Below are 20,981 nucleotides of genomic sequence, written 5' to 3' on the forward strand. Positions count from 1 at the left end.
ATGCTCAGTGCTCAGTCTAGCGATGAATGCCGAGCGCGCGATAATCAATAACGTCGCATGGCATTGTGCGATGCGATATGCGTGCACAGACGAATCTCGCGGATCGGTCACTGATGATACGACTTGTTGAATTGCAACTAAATATTAGCGTCAGAATGGTCATTTCAAAAGGACGGCGTTTGGCGTTTCCCCTTCGAGCTCGAGCGCCACAATTGAGGGTTTGGGGTGCGGCAGTTACGGCACTGTGCGTAACACCAGACGCGCGTGTATCCGTTCGAGTCGCATGATTTATTGATATAGAATCTAACTACAGCATTTACATTTAGTTTTAGTGCATGACACTAGATCAGCGGTTCTCAACCTGGGGTACGCGAGGCGTTTTCAGGGGGTACGCGAAGCCTCTTAGGGTGGATTGCACAGATGTCGATTAAAAAGTAATCACCGATTGCCTTAATCGGCGATAATTTAATCAGCGAGCAAGGTCAGCTGGTGACTCTGTGGTACAGATACGGATTCGCCTGTGAGTTATCTTATCGCGGATTACTGACGCAAATCGACGCAAATGACGTACGTTAGCAATCAGCTGTTTTCGGTCGGTGGCGATATTAACTGTGTCGTCAGAAGGGAGAGATGCGCTCTTCACAGATATGTATGTTTAGTTGATGTCATGTGCGTATAGCAGCTAACTAAACTGTTGCTACTGCACAGTGTAAGGTTATGAACGCAAGAACGCGTCAGAACAAACGTTTTGAGGTTATGAAAAGAGGTATTGTAGGAATAGCACACCAAAATCATCGTCTTATACCGGTATTGCTATGCCAGAAACTCTACTACAAATTTCGTATATTGCAGGACATTTATCTCATTCCTCAGGGATAAACTACGTCCTTTCCTTTCCTTTAGTTAGGTAGATACTTTTCAGATAGAATTTTATTTTCCGTTTATTGGTGCATTAGTCATGATAGTCGCTTCACCAATGTGAAGATATACAAATTGAGTTCATACACACACTTTTGCATACGATTTTGACTCCATACCAATGACATTTGGCTCTGCAGGAGTGTAGAAGTAAATTTCAGCCATTGCAAGGATCTAACCGTTGTGCATCGTCACATTGCACAAGTCATATGCATTCATGTGCTCAAGTGCTGTACAAACAGTAATGCATTTATGTTAAAATTTTGCAATGCAAAGTTATCTGCTGTATCCAGTTGAGTAATCTTGTTTGTTGACAGCCAAACCGCACTTCAGTTTATCAAGATTTTGGTCAACCATAAAATTCAATACAACCTGTTTTATAGAGAGCTACATTAATATAGTGCAATATCGACTTAAAATAACAATGGATCCATACCTCAATGTTCTTGCTACCCTCCAGATGTTAGAGAGCCTAGCAGAAGAGAGAGTGCCAAGAAGATTGGTCAAAGACAGAGCAAATCCATTGGAATATACCCTGGAGGTTAGCGACACCGATAACGTGACGGCACGACTTCAGCGCAGACAGATAGTTCAAAATCACTTCTCTGGAATGTCTGAGTATTTCATCTCGTGTTTGAACACCAATAACCACACATTCAATTCCTCGTCAATTATTTTTATTACGAGATCCAGTAGCCTATGCTGTAGTCAGAATTGAACAACTAGAAAATCAGCTTTTCAAAATTAGACTATAATGATAATTATGGCTGCATATTTTTCCAAATTAGAATAGAATTATAGACACAGTAGTTATTTTTCAATTAAATTAGAATAGGGATTACTGAATATGTGAAAATTTGGAAATTGAATCTGCACAACTCGCTTAGTATTGTAGAGTTCTACTGTAGAATTTTCAGCAAAACCAGAAATTAAGTTAGTGCAAAATGTCAGCAATATAATTCTTACTATTCTAATTATACAGCCAATTAACTAGTTGTCCAAGTCTGGTTTTTGTGCTATTTCGATTCGTTGCTGTATTTTCTCAATTTTGCAGTTCTTTTTCCATTTCCAGTTTCTGGTACTTGACATGCATCTGTAATTCAAAATATTTCATTCTGATATCATGCTGCTCCTTTGCCATTTCCAGGACGCTCATTTCTGAACACCACATTTTGATCACCAACATTATAGGTAAAATATGATTTTTTTTCATCAACACACCTGGCTCTCTTTTTCGCGACAATTGGCGTTGAGCTTTTTGTGTTCTCTGTTTCATCTTGCATATCTGAATGTAGTCATGAATAAACTGTGGGTTGCATCACCATCATTGTATGCTAACACTTACCGGTCTGGTGCTAACACTTACCGGTCTGGTGTTCCATCCTGAAGTCTGTCGAGGGAACTGAAGGAAGCGTCACATCGCCATCAACAACGAAAAGGGCAGCAATTTCATTTGCTGCAAGAAAACTATGGTTAACAACAGTTGTATTGATTCAATAGAGTTCAAATTCAACAGAGCAATGTTAATGTCAATCAAAACAACCCGCAATGTTCTATTTGAAGTATTCGTGTGGCTATGTTAGTACCAACACGATTCATATGGATTTCAAATTAGTACCTCAACTTACCATCGCTGTTGTGACATGAACAACCAGCCTCTGTGTTCACATCCTCGTCGATGATGAAGGTGCAAACTGAATCTTCGGAATATGCATCTGAATAAACATTTTATTTAAAAATTGTAGTCAGAAATACATTAGAAAAGTTAATTTCAAATTATTTTTTCACGGTTTATCTTAACCTCGCGAAACATAGGAAGGATGGATGACTAAAATCATGACTTGACTCGAGTTGGAATAGGATGAATGGATTTGACTCGAGTCACTGCTTCAATATGACATACGGTATGAGAAATCCTGACTCGAAGTCAAATCTTCAAGTCAAGTTGCAAGCCTAACAATAATATGGCCAACGATACTGCTCAGGCACCTGCACATCACAGTAGCAAAGCCAGACTGTTGCAAGTTAAAATTGGATGCAAGTTCCTCTGTTGTTGGTTGTAACATATGTCCTAAATGCACTCACCATTGTTCGTGTGACTATCGAATACGCAATCGTAGTCATACCGATGTTTCAAACATTCAATTTGAGATGGAATAAGGTCTGAAAAGTTATAATAAATATACCAGTGCTATAAAAATCAATTGCAGATTGATCAAGGAGCGTTTCAGATTAGGAATTTGCTGAGCAGTGTTCCCCATGTGTCGTTTTCGTATAGCTGATGACGTGCAGCAGTCTCTGGATATGGTTAGTTTGTTGGCAATTACAAAAAGACAATAAATAAGACAATAAATCCATGTTTCTCATGATCATCACAATTTGTCTATTCAGTTCAAAACGAGCGTTAAAACGCGAGTATGAAGCACGCAGAGTGTCACGATAAACACAGATGGAAACAATACATCTCCTACTGCGAATTTTAAAGAATTGTCTGTAAAATTACCTATCAAAAACCTTTTCCAAGGAGTTCGTCAACTGGAGGTGGGCCAGTTTTGGCCCGTTCGACGCGTCGTGATGCATATAACTTTTTTGCTTTATGTTTCAAAGTTTTCAATACATTCTGGAGTTGGCCAGTTGTACGGCTGCACGCGCAGGACCAGTATTCATAGCTGCATATTTCTTACTGATTACATCTCAGGCCGCATCTTTTTGTTATGCCGTCAGTCTTTTTGTCTTCTTTGGTTTCAATGTATTCTTCTATCAATTCAATTATTCTAAACTTTTCCTGTCTGTTGCAATTTTCCGTCCTCGTATTTTATTTCCAAAGTATACTATCGAATTCTGCACAGTGTACAGTACAGTCTGTAAAAAATGTCATACCGGTAATCATAGCATAAGGTACTATCGGCTGTGGTAGGCCCACGCCCATAATATGCGCCAACAGTTGTAGTAGTGTCTGAGTACAATGTTTTCAGCTAATACCGCAACTGCACGTCAGAGCATCCAGTTAACACCATCTCAATACCAAATACTAGTGTACCTGTAGCCAGCCCAGACCGCAGTCAACGCGAAGCACACAGCCGATTAACTTTCTAGACACCTCGCTCGGCGGATAATATTTGGCCGATTAAAATTCACCGATTAGTGGCAAATCGGCATCTGTGCCACGGAAGCCAGCCGATTACTGACGTTTAATCGGCGATTAGGGTTTAATCGACATCTGTGCAATCCGCCCTTAATCTACATAATAGTTGATAACCTCATTTTCCTTTCTTTTTTAATTGAGAAAATCACGAGGCAGTTTCGCTTCATCACTAGTAGAACTCAACATAAACAGAATGACCGTCTCAGATAAAATGTCCTGCTGTTGCCAATAATCTACTGATACAAATATTTCGCTGTATGGAGGTGTTTTGGTGGGGATCGTGTAAAAATAAAAAGTCCGATTAGTCAATCACGGTGACTTCGAAATGTTTATAAAAATCCATTTCTTCTGTGATGTACATAATCATTTTTTCATAATAACTTCAATGTGATCCGCTAGATAAAATGACAAGGCTTGACGTTTTATGTTTAATAAAAAATTACTTTGCAATTTTAGCGCAATAATTGTTGCGATCATACCCAAATGTGTCGTTGGAAGCGTTGCGCTATATTATTACATTGGCCCCCGCCCCTCTTTGTGAAAACGGATTTTCAACACTCATTTATATCAAATCGAACGCGCGGATTTTCAAGACACGACCTCGTATTCCAAAACATTCAGCTTCAGAATTCGCTTTGAATTAATAAAAGTCTTCCCAATTTCTACATGAATAAAAGGCTATGATGTTATTCTCAAGAATGGTAAGTGGTCACTTCGTTGCCGCTTATTACTATCCTACAGCTGTTATTTGCACAAGACAGAAAACGGTCGCACGATAAAAGAGCTAAAGTTGAAGTGAAACTTCGGGGCAGTTGTGGAATTCGCTTTGAAACATTAAAAGTCAACACAATTCCTACATAAATAGTATGATTTTTTTTTCAACAAAAGTCATTTTGTTACTGTTTATCACTAGCCTACAGTTATCATTTGCACAAGACAGATGACGACTGCACCGTAACTGAACTAAATTTGAACTGAAACTTTTGGGGGTCCGCGGGGGTCCGTGACGGTCCAAAATGGGTCCGCGAAGACAAAAAGGTTGAGAACCACTGACTGCACTAGATAATCACATTATGAGTGAAGAAGAGGAACTGCGCTCTAAACATGATGCAAGCAAGAACAATATCAGCGTATGAGCTTATCAACAGAAGATTCCCGTTCAAACGAATCGAATAAAATCAACATTTGTGCTGCTGAGAAGCTGATGTAATTCAACGCCCAACAGTGCACAGTTGCAGTATTTCCCGATCAACTTTTGCAAAGGGATGGATTTTTTCAACAATATTGGGGCTTGTACTTGCATATTCTGCATATTATCCTATCTCCCCAGACCTGATCAGATTTGCCCGATGGAATTGATGACTTCGAAAATTCACGGCATGCAATTGTACAGTAAATCTTACTCAACTTTGTTAAACCATGTTATTTCGCCATTCCCAGAAAAGATTTCGCTATTGAAATGATATCGGTATCGCTCACGCGTACGAGACCATACTAAAAGAAAAATTTATTTCGTGAGCCGCACGTGATTACAAATTCTCATTTCTTCACGGATCACAATATGTACCTTTGTGGGCCGCACTTGTACCTCAGTTTCAGACTTCAGCGATATCACTATTTGCCCCTGACAATGTTCCCTCTAATTTTTCACGAGTCTGCGCGCCTGCTCAGTCCCTTGGACAGTGCGCAACGACTAAGAAAAAATTCATCACTTCGGATATTTTGTGCGCAAGTCAGATTTTCTGTGAGCAGAGACCGTTTCAGCACTGCGCATTTGCGCACGTGCGCAGCTTAGAGGGAACATTGGTCGTATATTCACCATTGTTGCACATACAATGTTCTCGTGAACTCACGTAAAGTATCCGATTTTTACGTAAATCCTGGAGACGATAAGCATTGCTTTATAATTGCGTTCCCGCCAATATGGGAAATGCATGTGCATTTGTGCAGCCAATAGCCGCAATCTAACGATCAGAGCCACAGAAGGACCGCTCCTACGGTTAATCGGAGACATGAGTTTGATCAAAGGACCACGATAAAACGTTTCGACTATATGCCTCATTTCTACATTGTATCACAAGTCTTGTATTTGTATTCTGTATCGAAAAAGATGTATTACATATCATATATAATATAATGATGATGACAATCCCAATCCCATGCAGACAAGCCGTCTCAAAAACTACAAAACATGGCCTATATTCACAGCTTTGAATATGCAGAAATGTACTGACGTTATCATAGACGTACGCAAACTATAATACGTTTCATGTGAGATGGTCGCGTTGTTAAGTCTGTGTTTATCTTGGCGTTCGAATGAGTCATTCTTGAGGTAGATCAAAATCACTACTTCTGCCTTCTAGGAGATGGCTCCGGAAAGTTGACGTTGAAATAACCTTCGGTATCATGCGGTATGGCGTGAGAGTTATCTTGTATCGCGGGCCTTGGATAAGGTGCCGATGTGTATTTTTCATCCAAACTCTGCTCCCTCGACAATTTCTTCATTTTCAAGTCGCGATTTGGTGTTTGGTTCAATTCATTGGCGTCACAATACCCGCTATCTGTTTTGTTTTCAGGAGCAGGGGCGACTCCTAAATTCAACCAGCTCTTAACTGTGGCTCGGTCACTGTTCATTTTCAAGTAAATACCAGGCTTCTCGCAATTCCCGTCTTCGGACGGTGCCTTCAGTTTTTTTAGTACTGGATTTGCAGGCCTTGGAGAAAGGTACTGAACCACCGGAACGTTGCCTGGTGCGAGGTAGCCAACGTTCTTGTTTGCTTTCGGGGCGATGTGATCAAGGTTTTGTGGAGAAGCGTTTGTTCTGGATTTTTTTCGTGAGCTTTGACATGATCGCCTATCAGAAGTCAACTGATCACTCACGTCAGAATCTGTAAAACAAAGTTCAACCTCCGTGTATGCATGAGTTGAATAAGTTACGACGGAAAGAATGCATTCGGTAATTCCTCACCCGAGTAATTTGCACTTTCGAAACTGCTGTCAGACCACACCGAAACATTATCAGCGGCTGGCCAATCGCCATCATCAAGTGAAGTCAAAAATGTTGCCTGAGATGCGGTCATTTCCAGTTCTGCCAGAGCTGATTGTAATGGATCAGCATCTGTCGAAGAAAGTCGATTTTGTATTAACGTTTCTACTATCAATGTCACTCCATCTTTATTCTCTCTTTACCAACCAACAAAATGGTTTGACTCGTAGGGATGGGTGACAATTGACCTGGTGCCACCAGTCATGATAATTAAATTAATTTGTTGCTTTTGATGGTGGCTGTGCATTTGAATCAATTGGCAATCATTTACAATTTTTGCATACATATTCTCTTTTTGTAAAGTAATAGTATCGTTAATCAGTTCAGGATTGAGCATTCATGGTATGCGTCGTCGGAAAACTGTCATCATTAACGAACAGCACCGCAAAAGGGAGGGTTTTGGCAGCAATTAATAAAAAGTGTAAAAAGATAGTACAGTTGAACTACACCGCCTGGTAATATCAATGGCCGGCGTCGGTGGCCACTTTATGACACAACAATGCGTGTTTTAATGTGCGCGTATGTGTTTAACTGGTGATCAATGATCATGTATTTAACAAGAATGTATAGGCTACAAGAGCTTGATATTCATGAGGTTTCTGGTGTCAACTATGATGCACATGCACATGCACTGCACATGCACATCGATAAACGTAACACTAAATAAGCAATACAAATAAGACGTCAAGATTGTTAAGGCAGTTTTCTGCTTATATTCTACATTTATCGATCACATCTATCACACTCATTGTATATTATCGTTACCGTTCTCATTGTGGTATCCCTGAAAGAACTTGGGCTGGGGAATTTCGCGAGAAGGCGGAGAAGGGATTCGGTCCCACTGTGTCTTCTGGCCGCGTGAGCTCTAAAACAGTGTCAGTTCCTAAATGGCGCGAGGTGTCTCATAACAGGCATTGCCATTTAACGGACCGCATGCAGAAAATAATGACTCTTAGGGAACGGAATATATATTTACCGCAAATTCGAATGAATTCGAAAAGGATGACCATAATTGCAAATCAGATAAAACCCCAGGACTGATGATCCGAATGTAGGCCTATTCGATGTAAATTGGACATATCATCATTAGTTGGAAATCCAAAAGTTTTAAACGAAATTGTATAAATAAACGAGAATGACACACATTGGGTGTTTGATATGTGAAACTACATAGTGCCCATCTCCAATATACAATATATTATGTTACATTATTCGATATCGGTGGGTATACAGTGCACCAATCTGCAAGCCTTCGCGGAACTCCAAACATTCGTTGAGTCATGGAAACTGAAATCTACCAAAACACACATTTAACTAAGGCAGGGGTGTTATCACAAATCATATATAGGCCTATGAGTTGAGTCAGCGTCTTGACCTGAAGGGAACCCCTGAGACTGACACAAAGAGACGCCAGTGTTCCCTGCAACACTGGTTACGAACCACTTGTCTACATATACATGCCTAGGTGTGGAGTTATTCTACTTTAAGATATTTCCGTTGCCTATATTCCTACTGATAGATTTTCTTGCGATGCGTTCTTCTGCGGACTCTTTTTCATCTCAACGTAATCAATCGGATGTGTGTTAGGAGCAGAAAGCAGTGATGATGTGGTGTGTGACGTACTCTGCAACAGGTTTTCGACAGAAACCGTTGAAACATCTCCATAAAAGATCGGACTGCTGTGTCGCAGTTGCTGTACCTTCATTGACTTCCCGTGGCTATCGTTGAATACCTCTATTCCGTCTGGATCTGTTATAAGCACAGATACTCTGGACTGTTGTTGACTGATGTCACGTTGACGGAACGTGATTCCTTCGTTATCACCATTTACCTGTAAATCCCAAAAATCAATAACAGTTAGATCTGATCAGAGGTGACCAAAATAGTCTGAGGCGCTGCCCGGTAATTTCCACTCAATTTCAAATAGAAGTAGCGATTTTCAAGACGCGTCAAAGTTATTAATGTGATTTCAAAAGTACGCAAGAAGGTAGTTTCGAAAAGTCGGTTAGGTCGAGGATTCGCATGTTTTTGGCAATTAAACGGAGGCAAAATCTACTTAAGTACTTCGACAAAGCAGAAATACTTCGTCACGGGCCAGCTTTGTTTCCGACTCCCACAATACATTGCAATACAAATATGTTGTACATCATTTTAATGAAGTGAGTAACTATAGCGCTTGGGTTGAAATAGGACCAGAGCACCATACCAAAGCCACCAACTCTTCATAATTTCGAATACTCACGTCTTCGTCACCAGTGTATTCGTTTTCCACCTTGTCAGTTGACCTTAGTCTCTGTCCTGTTTCTGACCTTTTACCTTTATTTGCACTTCCTAACAAATTGATATGAACATTATATTCTAAATTACTTTATGCTCTAAACGTCGAAATAAAGGCGGTGTGGAAAAAGAGTTGAAGGATTTGGTCAGCGGGTGGTGAAATAATTTCATGGGATCAAGTCACTATACCTTCGAGTCACGAGTCATTTCGAGTCATTGCACATTTTGACTCGAGTCAAGTCAAGTCAATCGATTTTCGAAGCTGACTCGAGTCAAGACAAATTACTCGATTTTTGGAGGTGACTCGAGTCAAGTCAAGTCAAGTCACGAGTCAAGTCACAATTCAAGTCAAGTTGCCTTTTCGAAGTATGAGGCATGCTTACGTCATTGCACTTTGCTAGCTGTCTGAAATACAGATTGAGTGGTCATTGATTCTGAACCGATGAACGAATATAGAGTTAAACATACACGCAAGAAAGTGCTTTATCGCTTACATATACGTAGAAATGCTGAACTACATAAGTAATTGCATAGGCTCTGTTTATATAGTTACCAGCCAAAATAGAGAATAGGGAAACGAATTGATAAGATGCAATACATTACCCATTAACAAAATGATATGATACAATTCGAGCCTGCGCCAATGGTTGAGGACTATATTCGAATTCAATTTCAATAAAACAAGAGGTTTGGTTAAGGTAAGAACAGAGAATAGAAATAAAGATTTTGCTATTAAATTACTACTAGTTTACGACAGCGTCAGCTGTAAGCTTCGATCACTTCATTTGCGGTCAATTCATTTGTGAAAGAACAATGGAGGCTCAGTAAAACGCACGCTCATTGAATGATTGATCGCACTCACGGGTTACAGCATCGTTTCGCGAACAATTCGACCATATTTCTTATGTGTATGTTGTTCGTTTATACCGATCTCTTTTATTTTTGTGTTTTCGAAACTTATCATTGTGTTCGTCTGTCTCGTGAGTTATATTTGGATGCTCTATAGGGAAGGGATTGACTAGATGACTTCTCGGTCGTATCGTCCCTTCCCTGTCCATACCGATTATTTGAATGTTTCAAATTTTCCTGGTGAGACGAATTTAATAAATGATCTATCTATCTATCTATCATATGCAAGATACAGTGATTTTTATCGACATCGATTGCTTGATGACTTGAAATTGACTCGTGAATTTTCCTCCGAGTCACGAGTCAATCCACATTTCTGATACTCCGAGTCAAGTCAAGTCGAGTCATTTTAGCAAAGTGACTCGAGTCAAGTCATGACTCGAGTCATCCCAACACTGAGTTGTGCGTACAACGCTGGTGACACAGCGCGTTGCTTCATTCTGACAATGTTGTCTACGTCACAATTTTCCATCATGCGCTTCTTGATTTGAGAACCAATGCCCACGCAGTCTCGCTTTAGTTAGGATATTGCGGTACGTTCCGCATAACACCATGTCAACCTATTTGTTTCATTTGACCGTTTATGATTCACAATGAGCAGATAATGGCCCTCTACAACAGTGGGCCTATAAAGTAGGCTAAAAGCTGTAAAATGCCAAATGATAAGTTCACCGACAATGCAAATATTTACCATGCAAACGAAATGCAAGTGGCATTTTTTTACTTTTTACAAGTTACATTTTTTGACCGGACGCTAAAATTTCGACAACATTTTTTGACCGGACGCTAAAATTTCGACAAAATTTTGACTTATTTTGACATGTGAAAAAATCGCTTTAATGATTTAGTGATTAAACAATGTCTAAAATACAAAACCTAATGATGACCAAGGCACCCTTGCGTCCCTGGCTACACCGTTGGTGGGAACGATCTTACAATCCTACTCTTATCCGACGTATTCAGCGGTGTAAAAGGCTCTCCTGCCCTAGGCGTTGTGACCCATTTGGCACGCCACATTGAGCATATGACGTCACAAAATTGATAAAAATTAGCGTCCAGAATTCTCATTCTGGCTAGGCTCCTGACTGCTATAGGTGGAGGTGCTTACGTTGTCTACGGTAACCCTAGAGCTGTGTCGACCCTTTTTTACAAAATCAATCATGAATTGTGCAGTAGGCCTACGCCTATGCCCTAAACAGCACGGTTGCACGCAATAAAAATTCATGACTAATATATTGACGGCTACCATAGCACATTTTCGGAAGGCTTATGAAGGTTGGATACTTTCCAAAACGCATTATCGTCTTACTTCTGGTACTGCTTGCTGTTGATATTCTGGACAATAATCTCGAGCTCTGGCCAGATATTGCTTCGTACATATGTTCTGATATCCTTTCTAGTCGATTGATGATACCCAATTTATTTGATTGAGCTGGCTCTGAAATAGAGTATGTAAATCTCGAATGGCGGCAACGTACAGACAGACAACACAGCGTGTTGGTAGAACGCCGCCATGTCAGTCGGTCGTGGGTTCGAACCGTAGCTGGGTCATACCAAAGACTTGTTTTTAGCAACGGAATGAAAGGTCAGTAACGAAGTATAGGCCGATCCACTTTTTCAGAGTACACAACTAGGTTTTGCATAATGCCAATATTTACTCGAGTGGCTATATGGCCAATGCTACTTATCAATTACTGCGGCAGAATGAATTACATTTTTACATTTTTGATTTATAAAATTACGAAGTAGTCTAGGGATAAATTTGTGCCACTTTATGAGTGCAATTATTCTAATAACCGCGCGTGAAACAGCCCCGTGCCATGGTGCCTGAATATATATCCGACAGTTGCCACTATTTGTAATGTCATTGATCAAATGATCATTTTGGGTTAGTGACGAAGATGCATGTTGCAGATTCGAATCAAATTATCTCAGATTAACTGCTAAAGCTATGCGACGCCTCGGCCAATGTATATTTTATAATTACATAATTGAGTACGTCCAGGCATTTCATTTTAAACTTCTATTAGAAGTTGTTTTGAAAGGTCCTTGTAATCGCTACTTCTACTTGTAGTTGAGTAGAAATTACGATGTTACTCTTATTTCTACTTGGTTCCCAACACTGACTACTTTGACCACCTTTGGGTATTAGTGCAGAAAAAGCGTTACTTTTAAAATCCATATTCTGGAGTGTAGGTCTATTCAACTTCTAATTCTGTATACCTCTAGCTCCTCCTGTTTGAATGAAAACGTCATCTGGTCCAGTTGCAGCATGAGCGTGAGAAGGCGCGATCGTTTTGTTCCTGCGTTGATTCTTTCCGAAACAATAGCAAGTAACGCCACAACAGCATAGAAACAAAATTACGAGAGCGACGCCGATAATAAGCCAGATTATCCATCTCTGCTCCTGAGGAATCGGTTCTAAATAATATCGAGCGATTCATTAGCTTGTTTAGTTGAAGGAATCGCTATTGTTATAATTCACGGACTGGCCCCGAGAAGGCTAATTCTCATTTAAGCACTTATGCCGGAACTGATCGAAGCATAATTACTAACTACACGATTATGTGTTACAACGGGTAAACTGCGTGTACAGAATGGACATGATAGCCATCAGTGTTGGGATCAAGTCACCTTCGAGTCACAAGTCACCTCGACTCATTGTGCATTTTGACTCGAGTCATGTTCATCGATTTTTGAAAGTGATTCAAGCCCAGTCAAGTCACTCGATTTTCGGAGGTGACTCGAGTGAAGTCAAGTCCAGTCACGAGTTAAGTCACAATTCCAGTCAAGTTGTCTTTTCAGAATACGTTTCACGATTGACTGTTTGAAACACAGACTGAGTCATCATTTACTTTGAATCGAGTAACGAATATAGAGTTGGATATAGACGTACATGAAAAAAGGCGTTGTATAGCTAAATTATACGAAAACGAAAACTCAGACAGTTGAGACGAATTGATATGATACAATACCCATCGGAACACCCATGAGATACAATTTAAGTCTGCGCTAATGAGAGTAATATAAACTAATAAACTATATTCGAGTTCGATTTAAATCATACAAGAGATAGGCTATTGGTTCAGGTGAGCAACTGAGCATCGAACACAATGAGCGGTCCATAAAAAGCACCGATAACTTATTTGCGGTCAATTTGTTTGTGATAAAACAATGGAGGCTCAGTAAAACGCACAATAATTGAACGAATCAATGATTGGTTATCGAGAACAATACGAACATATGCAAGATTTTCATCGACACCGATTGCTTGGATGACTTGAAATTGACTCTTACATTTTGATACGAGTCACGAGTCTATCCACATTTTGAAACGCCGAATCAAGTCAAGTCAAGTCATTTTGCAAAGTGACTTGGGTCAAGTCAAGTAATCTGAAAAAGTTAATCGAGTCGTCCAAACACTGCACTGGTGCACCGATGTTTACTCAGTACCACCACTTGGAAATCAAAGAATGCGAATGAATGAGAATCGAACTTGAGTGGATTTATGTCGGGGACTCTTACATCGATTGTAACAGACCCCAGCAACAATTCCTCTCTAATTACAACGAGTAAATGATGCCCAGTAAAGCATGAATCATTTGAAATAAAATGACACCACACCACATTAGCTGTTAATCATACAACCGGGTTTCTTAGGAAATTGAAGCCTGACTGTAAACTATCTGTGTAATTTCGTTTGCGGTGATGTTACAAATACCGAAATATGTTGGGGAACTGCATTATTTCCACGTCCATCCGCAGTTAACAGAGAGTAGAAACCACTGTTTAATAATGTTTGGTTCTTTAGAAATGTGAACCAATCCATCGGCCGAATTATATACATACCTGTCTCACTCCTGCATTCTGTTTGTAAAATAGCCTCTCTATGGCATGCGTTTTGATATCCAATAGCGGAATGATGACACAGTTGGTAACGGTGCCGTCTCTGCAATGGCACAGCACACGATCCAGTCGCATTCTCCATTGGATAAAACTGATTCACTGCAGGCTCACCTGTGGTGGTGATGTTGCATTCCATTCTGACCAGTCAGACCATTTTCGATACACTGGACACGCTGGCGACATCGCTCTTCTGCAGGTTGGATTCTTGTCGCACGACAAAATGATATTCTTATTGCTTGAAAGACAATGGTCGATAGTGAAATATATCATCATTTAGTAAAATTCTTTATGGTAAAGATGGATAACAATACTCATTCTGCTAACTGAGATATCTGACGAACGACAGAAGTTTAAAAACATATAGAACCATCACTAATGCTGCGCACATAAGGTTAAATATCTTTTGAAAAACTCAATTTAAGTTTATTATAAGGCGTAGTCATAGTGCCATCAAATCGCCTGCGTTTCCAGGTGGCAGGCACACTTGAATTATTTGATTTAACTTTTTGGTGTAGGTAGGTACCCAAGCGTAACGGTTGAATGGTCATCGCAGTATATTCAGTGAATCACTAACTGCAAGTTAATGCTGGGTGACCTTTCAAAACTCCGGCATTCCATGCGATGTTTGGAAGGGGATGAATGTACCCTTATCCATATATTAGTGGGTCCAGCCTTATCATTTATTTCTGGTACGTCTACCATTCTTCAATAATTACTACGCAAATGCAGTTTGAGAACCGCTTATTATATAAATAGATATTTTCCACATCAATAGCAAAACGTGGCAGTAGCCTACAGCCTCGCGAACTGGTACATTTTGAACAAAACGGTGTCAAGGTGTCAAATAAAATGGAATGTTGCTTTGAACGTTCCTACAACCGCGATTGATTATAAATGTCTCGTAAAACCAAACCTGTTACATATGAAGCAGTTAGCGCAAGCTCTTGAAATATCCAGATTGCCGTTTAGAGTTGCACCACATGATCTCTCACAAACAGGAACGATGTATTTTTCGGAGACTGGATTAGGAACCGTTGTTGTTGTTGTTGTAGTTGTTGTTGCTCTTGTCGTTGTAGTTGTGCTTGTAGTTGTTGTGGTTGTTGTAGGCGTTGTAGATGAAACGAACGGCCTAAAACGATACTAATTATACTGCAAGATCCAGACCAATATCGGTTCGCTGATAACATCGAGTTGATATTATATACTTTGAAAGAAATATAGGTATCGGCCATTAGAGGTACAACATATCTCCAAGTTTCGTGTCGTCACAACATGGTAGTATAGAGACAGAGAAATATAATCTGCCACAGCTAGAATAGAATTATTGAATATTTGTAATAGATTACAAGTGTCCGAATGCCGACTTTCTAGTTTATGTCAAGATAGCGTAACGGTGGAGCGTCCGGCCATTTATAATATCGTGATCGAACACATGAAAAGAGTAGCAAAATCGTCAATTCTAATTTGATTGTGGGTCTCCGACCAAACACAATGTATATAAAAGACGTAAGTGTACTTACGGCGTAGTCCATCTACATGACTGCGTGTTGCATTGACTTGTGTCTGTTTCATTACACGATATCGTCCCACAGTCACTGCTGATGGTCCCGTCGGACTGATCGCGACATTTACTGGAAGGATTAAAAATATTGTTGTAATGAAATATTTGCAGCGTATTACGTGACTTGGTAGAATAAGTAACAACTTTCTTGTTCAACCGTTAGTTGCATTTCCCTGCCACCAACTCGAACCATCAAGTCATGCCGTCATTAAAAACGCTTTGCAATAAAGATGGTGTGCAATGTGAATTCAGTTGCAGTGTTTCAGCGCCCTAGTATGGCTTATTTAATTATCTCTGGTAGAATAAATAACGCAAAATATAAGTTGAATTCACTAATCATTACTATTTGTGGCAGTGGCATGCACTCTGTACAATGTGAGTTGCACATAGCCTACTAGATAGGTCACATCTTCAAGACCTATCAATGAGTAACAGCAGTGATATTCCGCGACTTATATTCTGCAGGACTACTCATGCACTTACTAGCGTACTCTTGTCTTTGTGCCTCCTTCGCAGGTTGTTGAGCATTCGCTATAAGAACTCCATTGACACCATGCTCCCACAGTCCCGCTGCATGAGCAGTGCCTGTGAACTACTTTCGAACAGGAGGGATTTGATTTGCATCTGAATTGTACCTGAATATACACAAGTCACAACAACCGCATTCAGTTTCAGCATCTGTTACTTAGATTCATATGCGCGGTATAAAGTTGAGTAACAAATAAATGCATGATTGTGTAATAATATACACATATCCTTTCCGTAACGACATGAAGCCTGTATAACGCGATTTACGCAAGAACCTAATCGTGACTCGTATAGACATAACAAGCAAAGATTGTCAGCAAGGAAGTACTTCTAATCTATATATTTTGGCTCAGTATCTAAAGCAGTTGTTCCCAACCTGGGGGGCGGGCCCCCGGGGGGCGTAAAAGCTCGGAAGGATGGCGCGAAGAAGCAGTCAACTGAAAAAAATTTCGCGCTTTGCGCGATTTACCTCCAAATTCTTTCTTAAACAGTTATGACCTTCCATGCCATCAAAGAATCGGTTGAGGTTGCTAGCATGCCGGTTGGATTTTGTGATATGACGATAAGGGGGTCGCGAAATTTTTCACTATCATAAAGGGGGCGTGTCTAAAAAAGGTTGGGAACCACTGATCTAAAGGCTTTGTTTGCAATTTTACTATATAGCGGCGTGATTTTGTCAGGAGAATAATATATTCATGAGAATACCAAAGACCACAATCAGCACGAAGACTAGCTTACAGCTCACTTTCTTTACAATGTACACTGGGGCAGACAGTTCGAGCATGTTCTATGAGTTTATATGTGCTTCGCGGGGATTCCGTCTTGACTATAAAGAGGCACTGGAACATTATATGATTTGAGTTTGGAAGAAATTTCTTAAAGGTTTAGGAAATATGCCTAAAATTACTCGATTTAAATTTGATTACGAAATATTTTGAACTTCTCCGAGAATTCTCACAATTGTCAGGTTTTAGAAGCGATACCGATGGTCCCATGGGTACAAATGCATCACGAGTAGAATTGGAGACAGCGATTCGAGAACCCGAATATGAGTCGAGCGGTGAGAACCACCGGCGTATATAATGTAATACAATACTCTATAGAGCAGGGGTTCTCAACCGGGGGTCCGCGAAGCATTTGCAGGGGAACCGCGAAACCTCCTAATTTGTATTTTTTTAAGTAGAGAAATCACGAGGCAGTTTCACTCCATAACTGCTAAAACTTCAGGACGCACATAAACAGAATGGCCGTCTGAGATAAAATATTCAACTGTGCGAACTCATTTTAATTGTCAAATCGCCAATGGCCTACTACCACAAACATATATTGCTGTATATAGATTTTTGTTCTGGTTTCGGAAGTACCTTGTTTGTAAAAATCTAATTCCCCTGTTGAATACATAACCGGTATTCTAGAGTAACTTCAAGATGAGCTGCTAGATAGAAACGACTAGGTCCGACTTTACACGTTTATTAAAATATGTTCCTCAATTTTGGTCCATATATGTTGCGATCATACCCAAAGGTGTCGTCGGTCGCGTTTCGCGTTATTATTACATTCGCCACCACCACCAGCATCTATCTTTGTGGGATTGGATTTTCGGCAATCCTTCATATCAAATTGACAGCGCGGATTTTAAAGACATGACTGCGTATTTCAAAAAAAATACAGCTACAGAATTCGTTTTGTAATAAAATTTTTCCATAAATAGTAAGATGTTATTTGCAAGTCATTTTTTCGCTGTTCATCACTAGCCTACAGGTAATATTTGCACAAGACAGATGGCGGTTGCACGATAATTGAGCTAAATTTGAACTAAAACTTGGGGGGGTCTACGGGGGTCCGTGATGGTGCAAATGGGGTCCGCGACGACAAAAGGTAAAGAACAAATGCTACGGAGCGGAAGTGGACCTTGATAATAATCGGTAAATGGATTTAGTAACATTCCCGTGACGGGCCGTAAACGACCATCGATTTTGAACACAATGAAATTAAAGCAACAACGAATTACTGTCTACCGAATTTTATTGCAGCACCGTCCACTGATTCCACGTCCGACAAAAAGTGGCAGAGAAATATTTATAGTATAGGCTACATGTTGCACAAATAAGATTTACCTTTTCGCGGCGGCCGCGACATTTCCCTTCGCAGGATTGCAGAATTTGTTCGAATTCATATCCTCCGCTACAGTAATCTTTTGATAGTTCGTACTGTGAGCAGTCCTTAAATTCTTCGTAAAACACCCCGCGACTGCAAAGAACCTTCGCAGTTCCCCTTTCGGCTTTGCAGATTCTGGATTAATATATATGGTAAAATGCCTCAAATCTTTTAGCGGAATTTATGCGGGATTGTTATCGAGACGGATACTAAAATCAGGATAGCCGAAAATTCTGGGTAGTATTTATATGCACCGAAGTAGTCTTGCGAAAACAGTAATATCTTTTACTCTGCCCTAATGACTTTGCTGTTTGTTATGCAGTTGAGGTCTATTCGATACTACTTCTGGCTAGATCAACAAAATGTCAGATCCTCACTTTCTAGTACTAATCATAGCCTCATTGCCAGTATAGGCGTATTTGCAATAAGTATCGCACATCCATCCATTGTCACATAATGTAATGAACACCAACAATAAGACTATATAAAACACCAGTAAAATAGTAACTATGTACTTTCAGTTTGACGTTCAACAAACGTTTGGTAGAATCTTATTTTTATAAATATTGTTATACGTTCGGCTCGGTTTTATTAGAAATGTTAATCAGTTCAATACACTACATAATTGCGCTATAATGAAAAGGTAGGAATGTATCGAAACGACTTGGAGTAGTCTTTGAAATCAGACACCCACCTTGGCCTAAGCCAGGGGTTGCCATTTCTTAATCATTAGGATATTGATCTTTGGAAACCTTCCGTCATGAACCTTTACGAATATAAAAAATATATATTCATACCGTTCTCTCCGGATGCTACAAGAATATAAGTTTTTTTCAGGACACGTCTTCAAACGAACGTTGTAATTCACGAATATTTCCGCAAACGCCAGGTCCTTGTCAAACAGAAGGTAGCTCCATATTAACAAAAGGAATTCGTAATGCATTACGGATCTGAAAAGGGTTCAAATGATAAACAATATCAAAATGAAAGGTTGAAAATAGAGTGGCAGATTCCTGGGTAAGGACCGCGTCCATATATTAGAGCTGTAACTAACCTAGCTAGAATGTGTTTCCCTCAACTGAGTTGCATGAACGCAAATAAAGTTTATTTGACAAACTCCAAGCGATTACGATCGCAGCAAAATATCCAAGAATTCGATATCGATTACGATTACATGGTAAAGTAATCACGATTACTTCCCGATTACATTTATTTTGCTTCTTAGGACAGGAACCGTGAACACATACTGGAAGACAGTGTCGTCACAATGGATCAGATTAGCTCATGACCATTTTTAACATCTTAGGAAAATCAGGTTTTTCATTTTTTCGGTCATATCTTGGCCATGTTTATGTTGGACGCAATGTGACGAAGTAAAAGGCCTCATAAGAGAACAATTTCGTTTTTAAATGTGACGTCATTTTCTTGTTATGTAACAATATACACATTTCCGTCATTATAGATGATGATTTATCGCCACCAACGATTTTCATTCCAACTACCACCCATGCTAATAACTTGTATAAGTTGTTGGATATGGGAACAGATTCGAATATTTAGTGAATAATAGCGAAATAACGATTGGTAGCACAACAACATGAAATACAGGCAAACCGCGAGCGCAGCTAGAAACCAATTTTTAGATTGATCAAAAATTCCTTCTGCTGACACAAGCGCGGTCGGTGGATTTTATTATAAGTCGATTCCAGTGCAGACAGATGGAAATGAGTGCGGCCTCTACCTCATGTTTGTCGAACACACTCACAGCGTACAGCCGATATGCTGAAAACCAGAGTCTATCCATCTGAAGTTATGTAAAATTATCTGCTCTCAGAGATACTTGCTGTTTCTGCACTGGTAACAACAATTAGATAAGCGACGGCCCCCTCAGCTAAGTTTTTTCGCACCATTCACATGACATTTCCTTACGTAAGTTGTCATTGGATTCAGGATATTGCAAATATCAAATCATCATATGCCGTAAATCATAGTTGGTGATGATTTTACCTTAACGGATGTGATGCAATGTGTTCTGAATAATAGTCTGGACGAAGCATGCCAAAGTCATTCGACATTACGAAATTACAAATGTATAATCAACTACCCGTTTCACTTTCGTGGCAAATTTATGATAATCATCCAAGAGGAAATGTGAATAAAACCATTATTATAGTTTTCAACATTTGATTCACACTCACACAGGCATGAAAACACTTGATTATGATTCCCAGATATTGACTGCTTTTAACATTTTTCAACATTTTTCTATTTTCACGCCTTGCTACAGTGGGTTAGAGTTTGAGTGCGACCCGGGGTCAAATGTAAAAGTGAAATATTCGTCCGTACGTTGACTGCGATGTGGAATAATATTAATAATATTAATCAGTGCGCGAGAATATTTGTTCACAAATATGATGTGTTGATAAAAAATGCAGATACCAAAACTATTGTCATCTCTTTAGAAACTATATTTCTGCGCCAAGGATTACCTTAATATCGCAAATGATTGTTTATCATGATATTTATCACCGAAG

At 39.7% G+C, this 20,981-nt stretch overlaps 1 protein-coding gene and 1 long non-coding RNA gene across 7 annotated transcripts; both read right to left on the reverse strand.

The window, feature by feature from the left end:
- Positions 1–1,872: 1,872 nt before the first annotated feature.
- Positions 1,873–4,157, reverse strand: LOC145452453 (uncharacterized). 5 transcript variants are annotated; one of them, XR_013919368.1, is made up of 6 exons: positions 3,422–4,157; positions 3,004–3,081; positions 2,547–2,633; positions 2,285–2,374; positions 2,140–2,203; positions 1,873–2,011 (listed from the first exon to the last, which is right to left on the reverse strand). It is a non-coding gene; the product is annotated as an uncharacterized LOC145452453 (long non-coding RNA). The 5 variants fall into 5 exon arrangements; XR_013919372.1 differs by lacking the exon at positions 3,422–4,157 and having other exon boundaries at positions 3,004–3,248; XR_013919373.1 differs by lacking the exon at positions 1,873–2,011 and having other exon boundaries at positions 2,168–2,203.
- A 1,989-nt stretch (positions 4,158–6,146) lies between these two features.
- On the reverse strand, positions 6,147–19,420 carry LOC145451866 (uncharacterized). Of its 2 annotated transcripts, XM_080330088.1 has the most exons (16): positions 19,245–19,420; positions 18,408–18,582; positions 16,246–16,397; positions 15,722–15,832; positions 15,115–15,330; positions 14,313–14,436; positions 14,145–14,244; positions 12,519–12,716; positions 11,605–11,733; positions 9,352–9,440; positions 8,809–8,940; positions 8,623–8,733; positions 7,875–7,974; positions 7,032–7,181; positions 6,712–6,951; positions 6,147–6,654 (listed from the first exon to the last, which is right to left on the reverse strand). In XM_080330088.1, exons 1-16 carry the CDS (start codon positions 19,388–19,390, stop codon positions 6,410–6,412), a joined length of 2,418 nt encoding a protein of 805 aa, XP_080186214.1. In that variant the 5' UTR covers positions 19,391–19,420; the 3' UTR covers positions 6,147–6,409. The 2 variants fall into 2 exon arrangements, with proteins under 2 accessions (XP_080186214.1, XP_080186213.1); XM_080330087.1 differs by having other exon boundaries at positions 6,147–6,951.
- Positions 19,421–20,981: the final 1,561 nt, after the last annotated feature.

This window comes from Botryllus schlosseri, chromosome 12, assembly GCF_051294905.1.
Source record: "Botryllus schlosseri isolate E-star chromosome 12, Bs_hap1, whole genome shotgun sequence".
In the NCBI taxonomy this organism is placed as follows: Eukaryota; Metazoa; Chordata; class Ascidiacea; order Stolidobranchia; family Styelidae; genus Botryllus; species Botryllus schlosseri.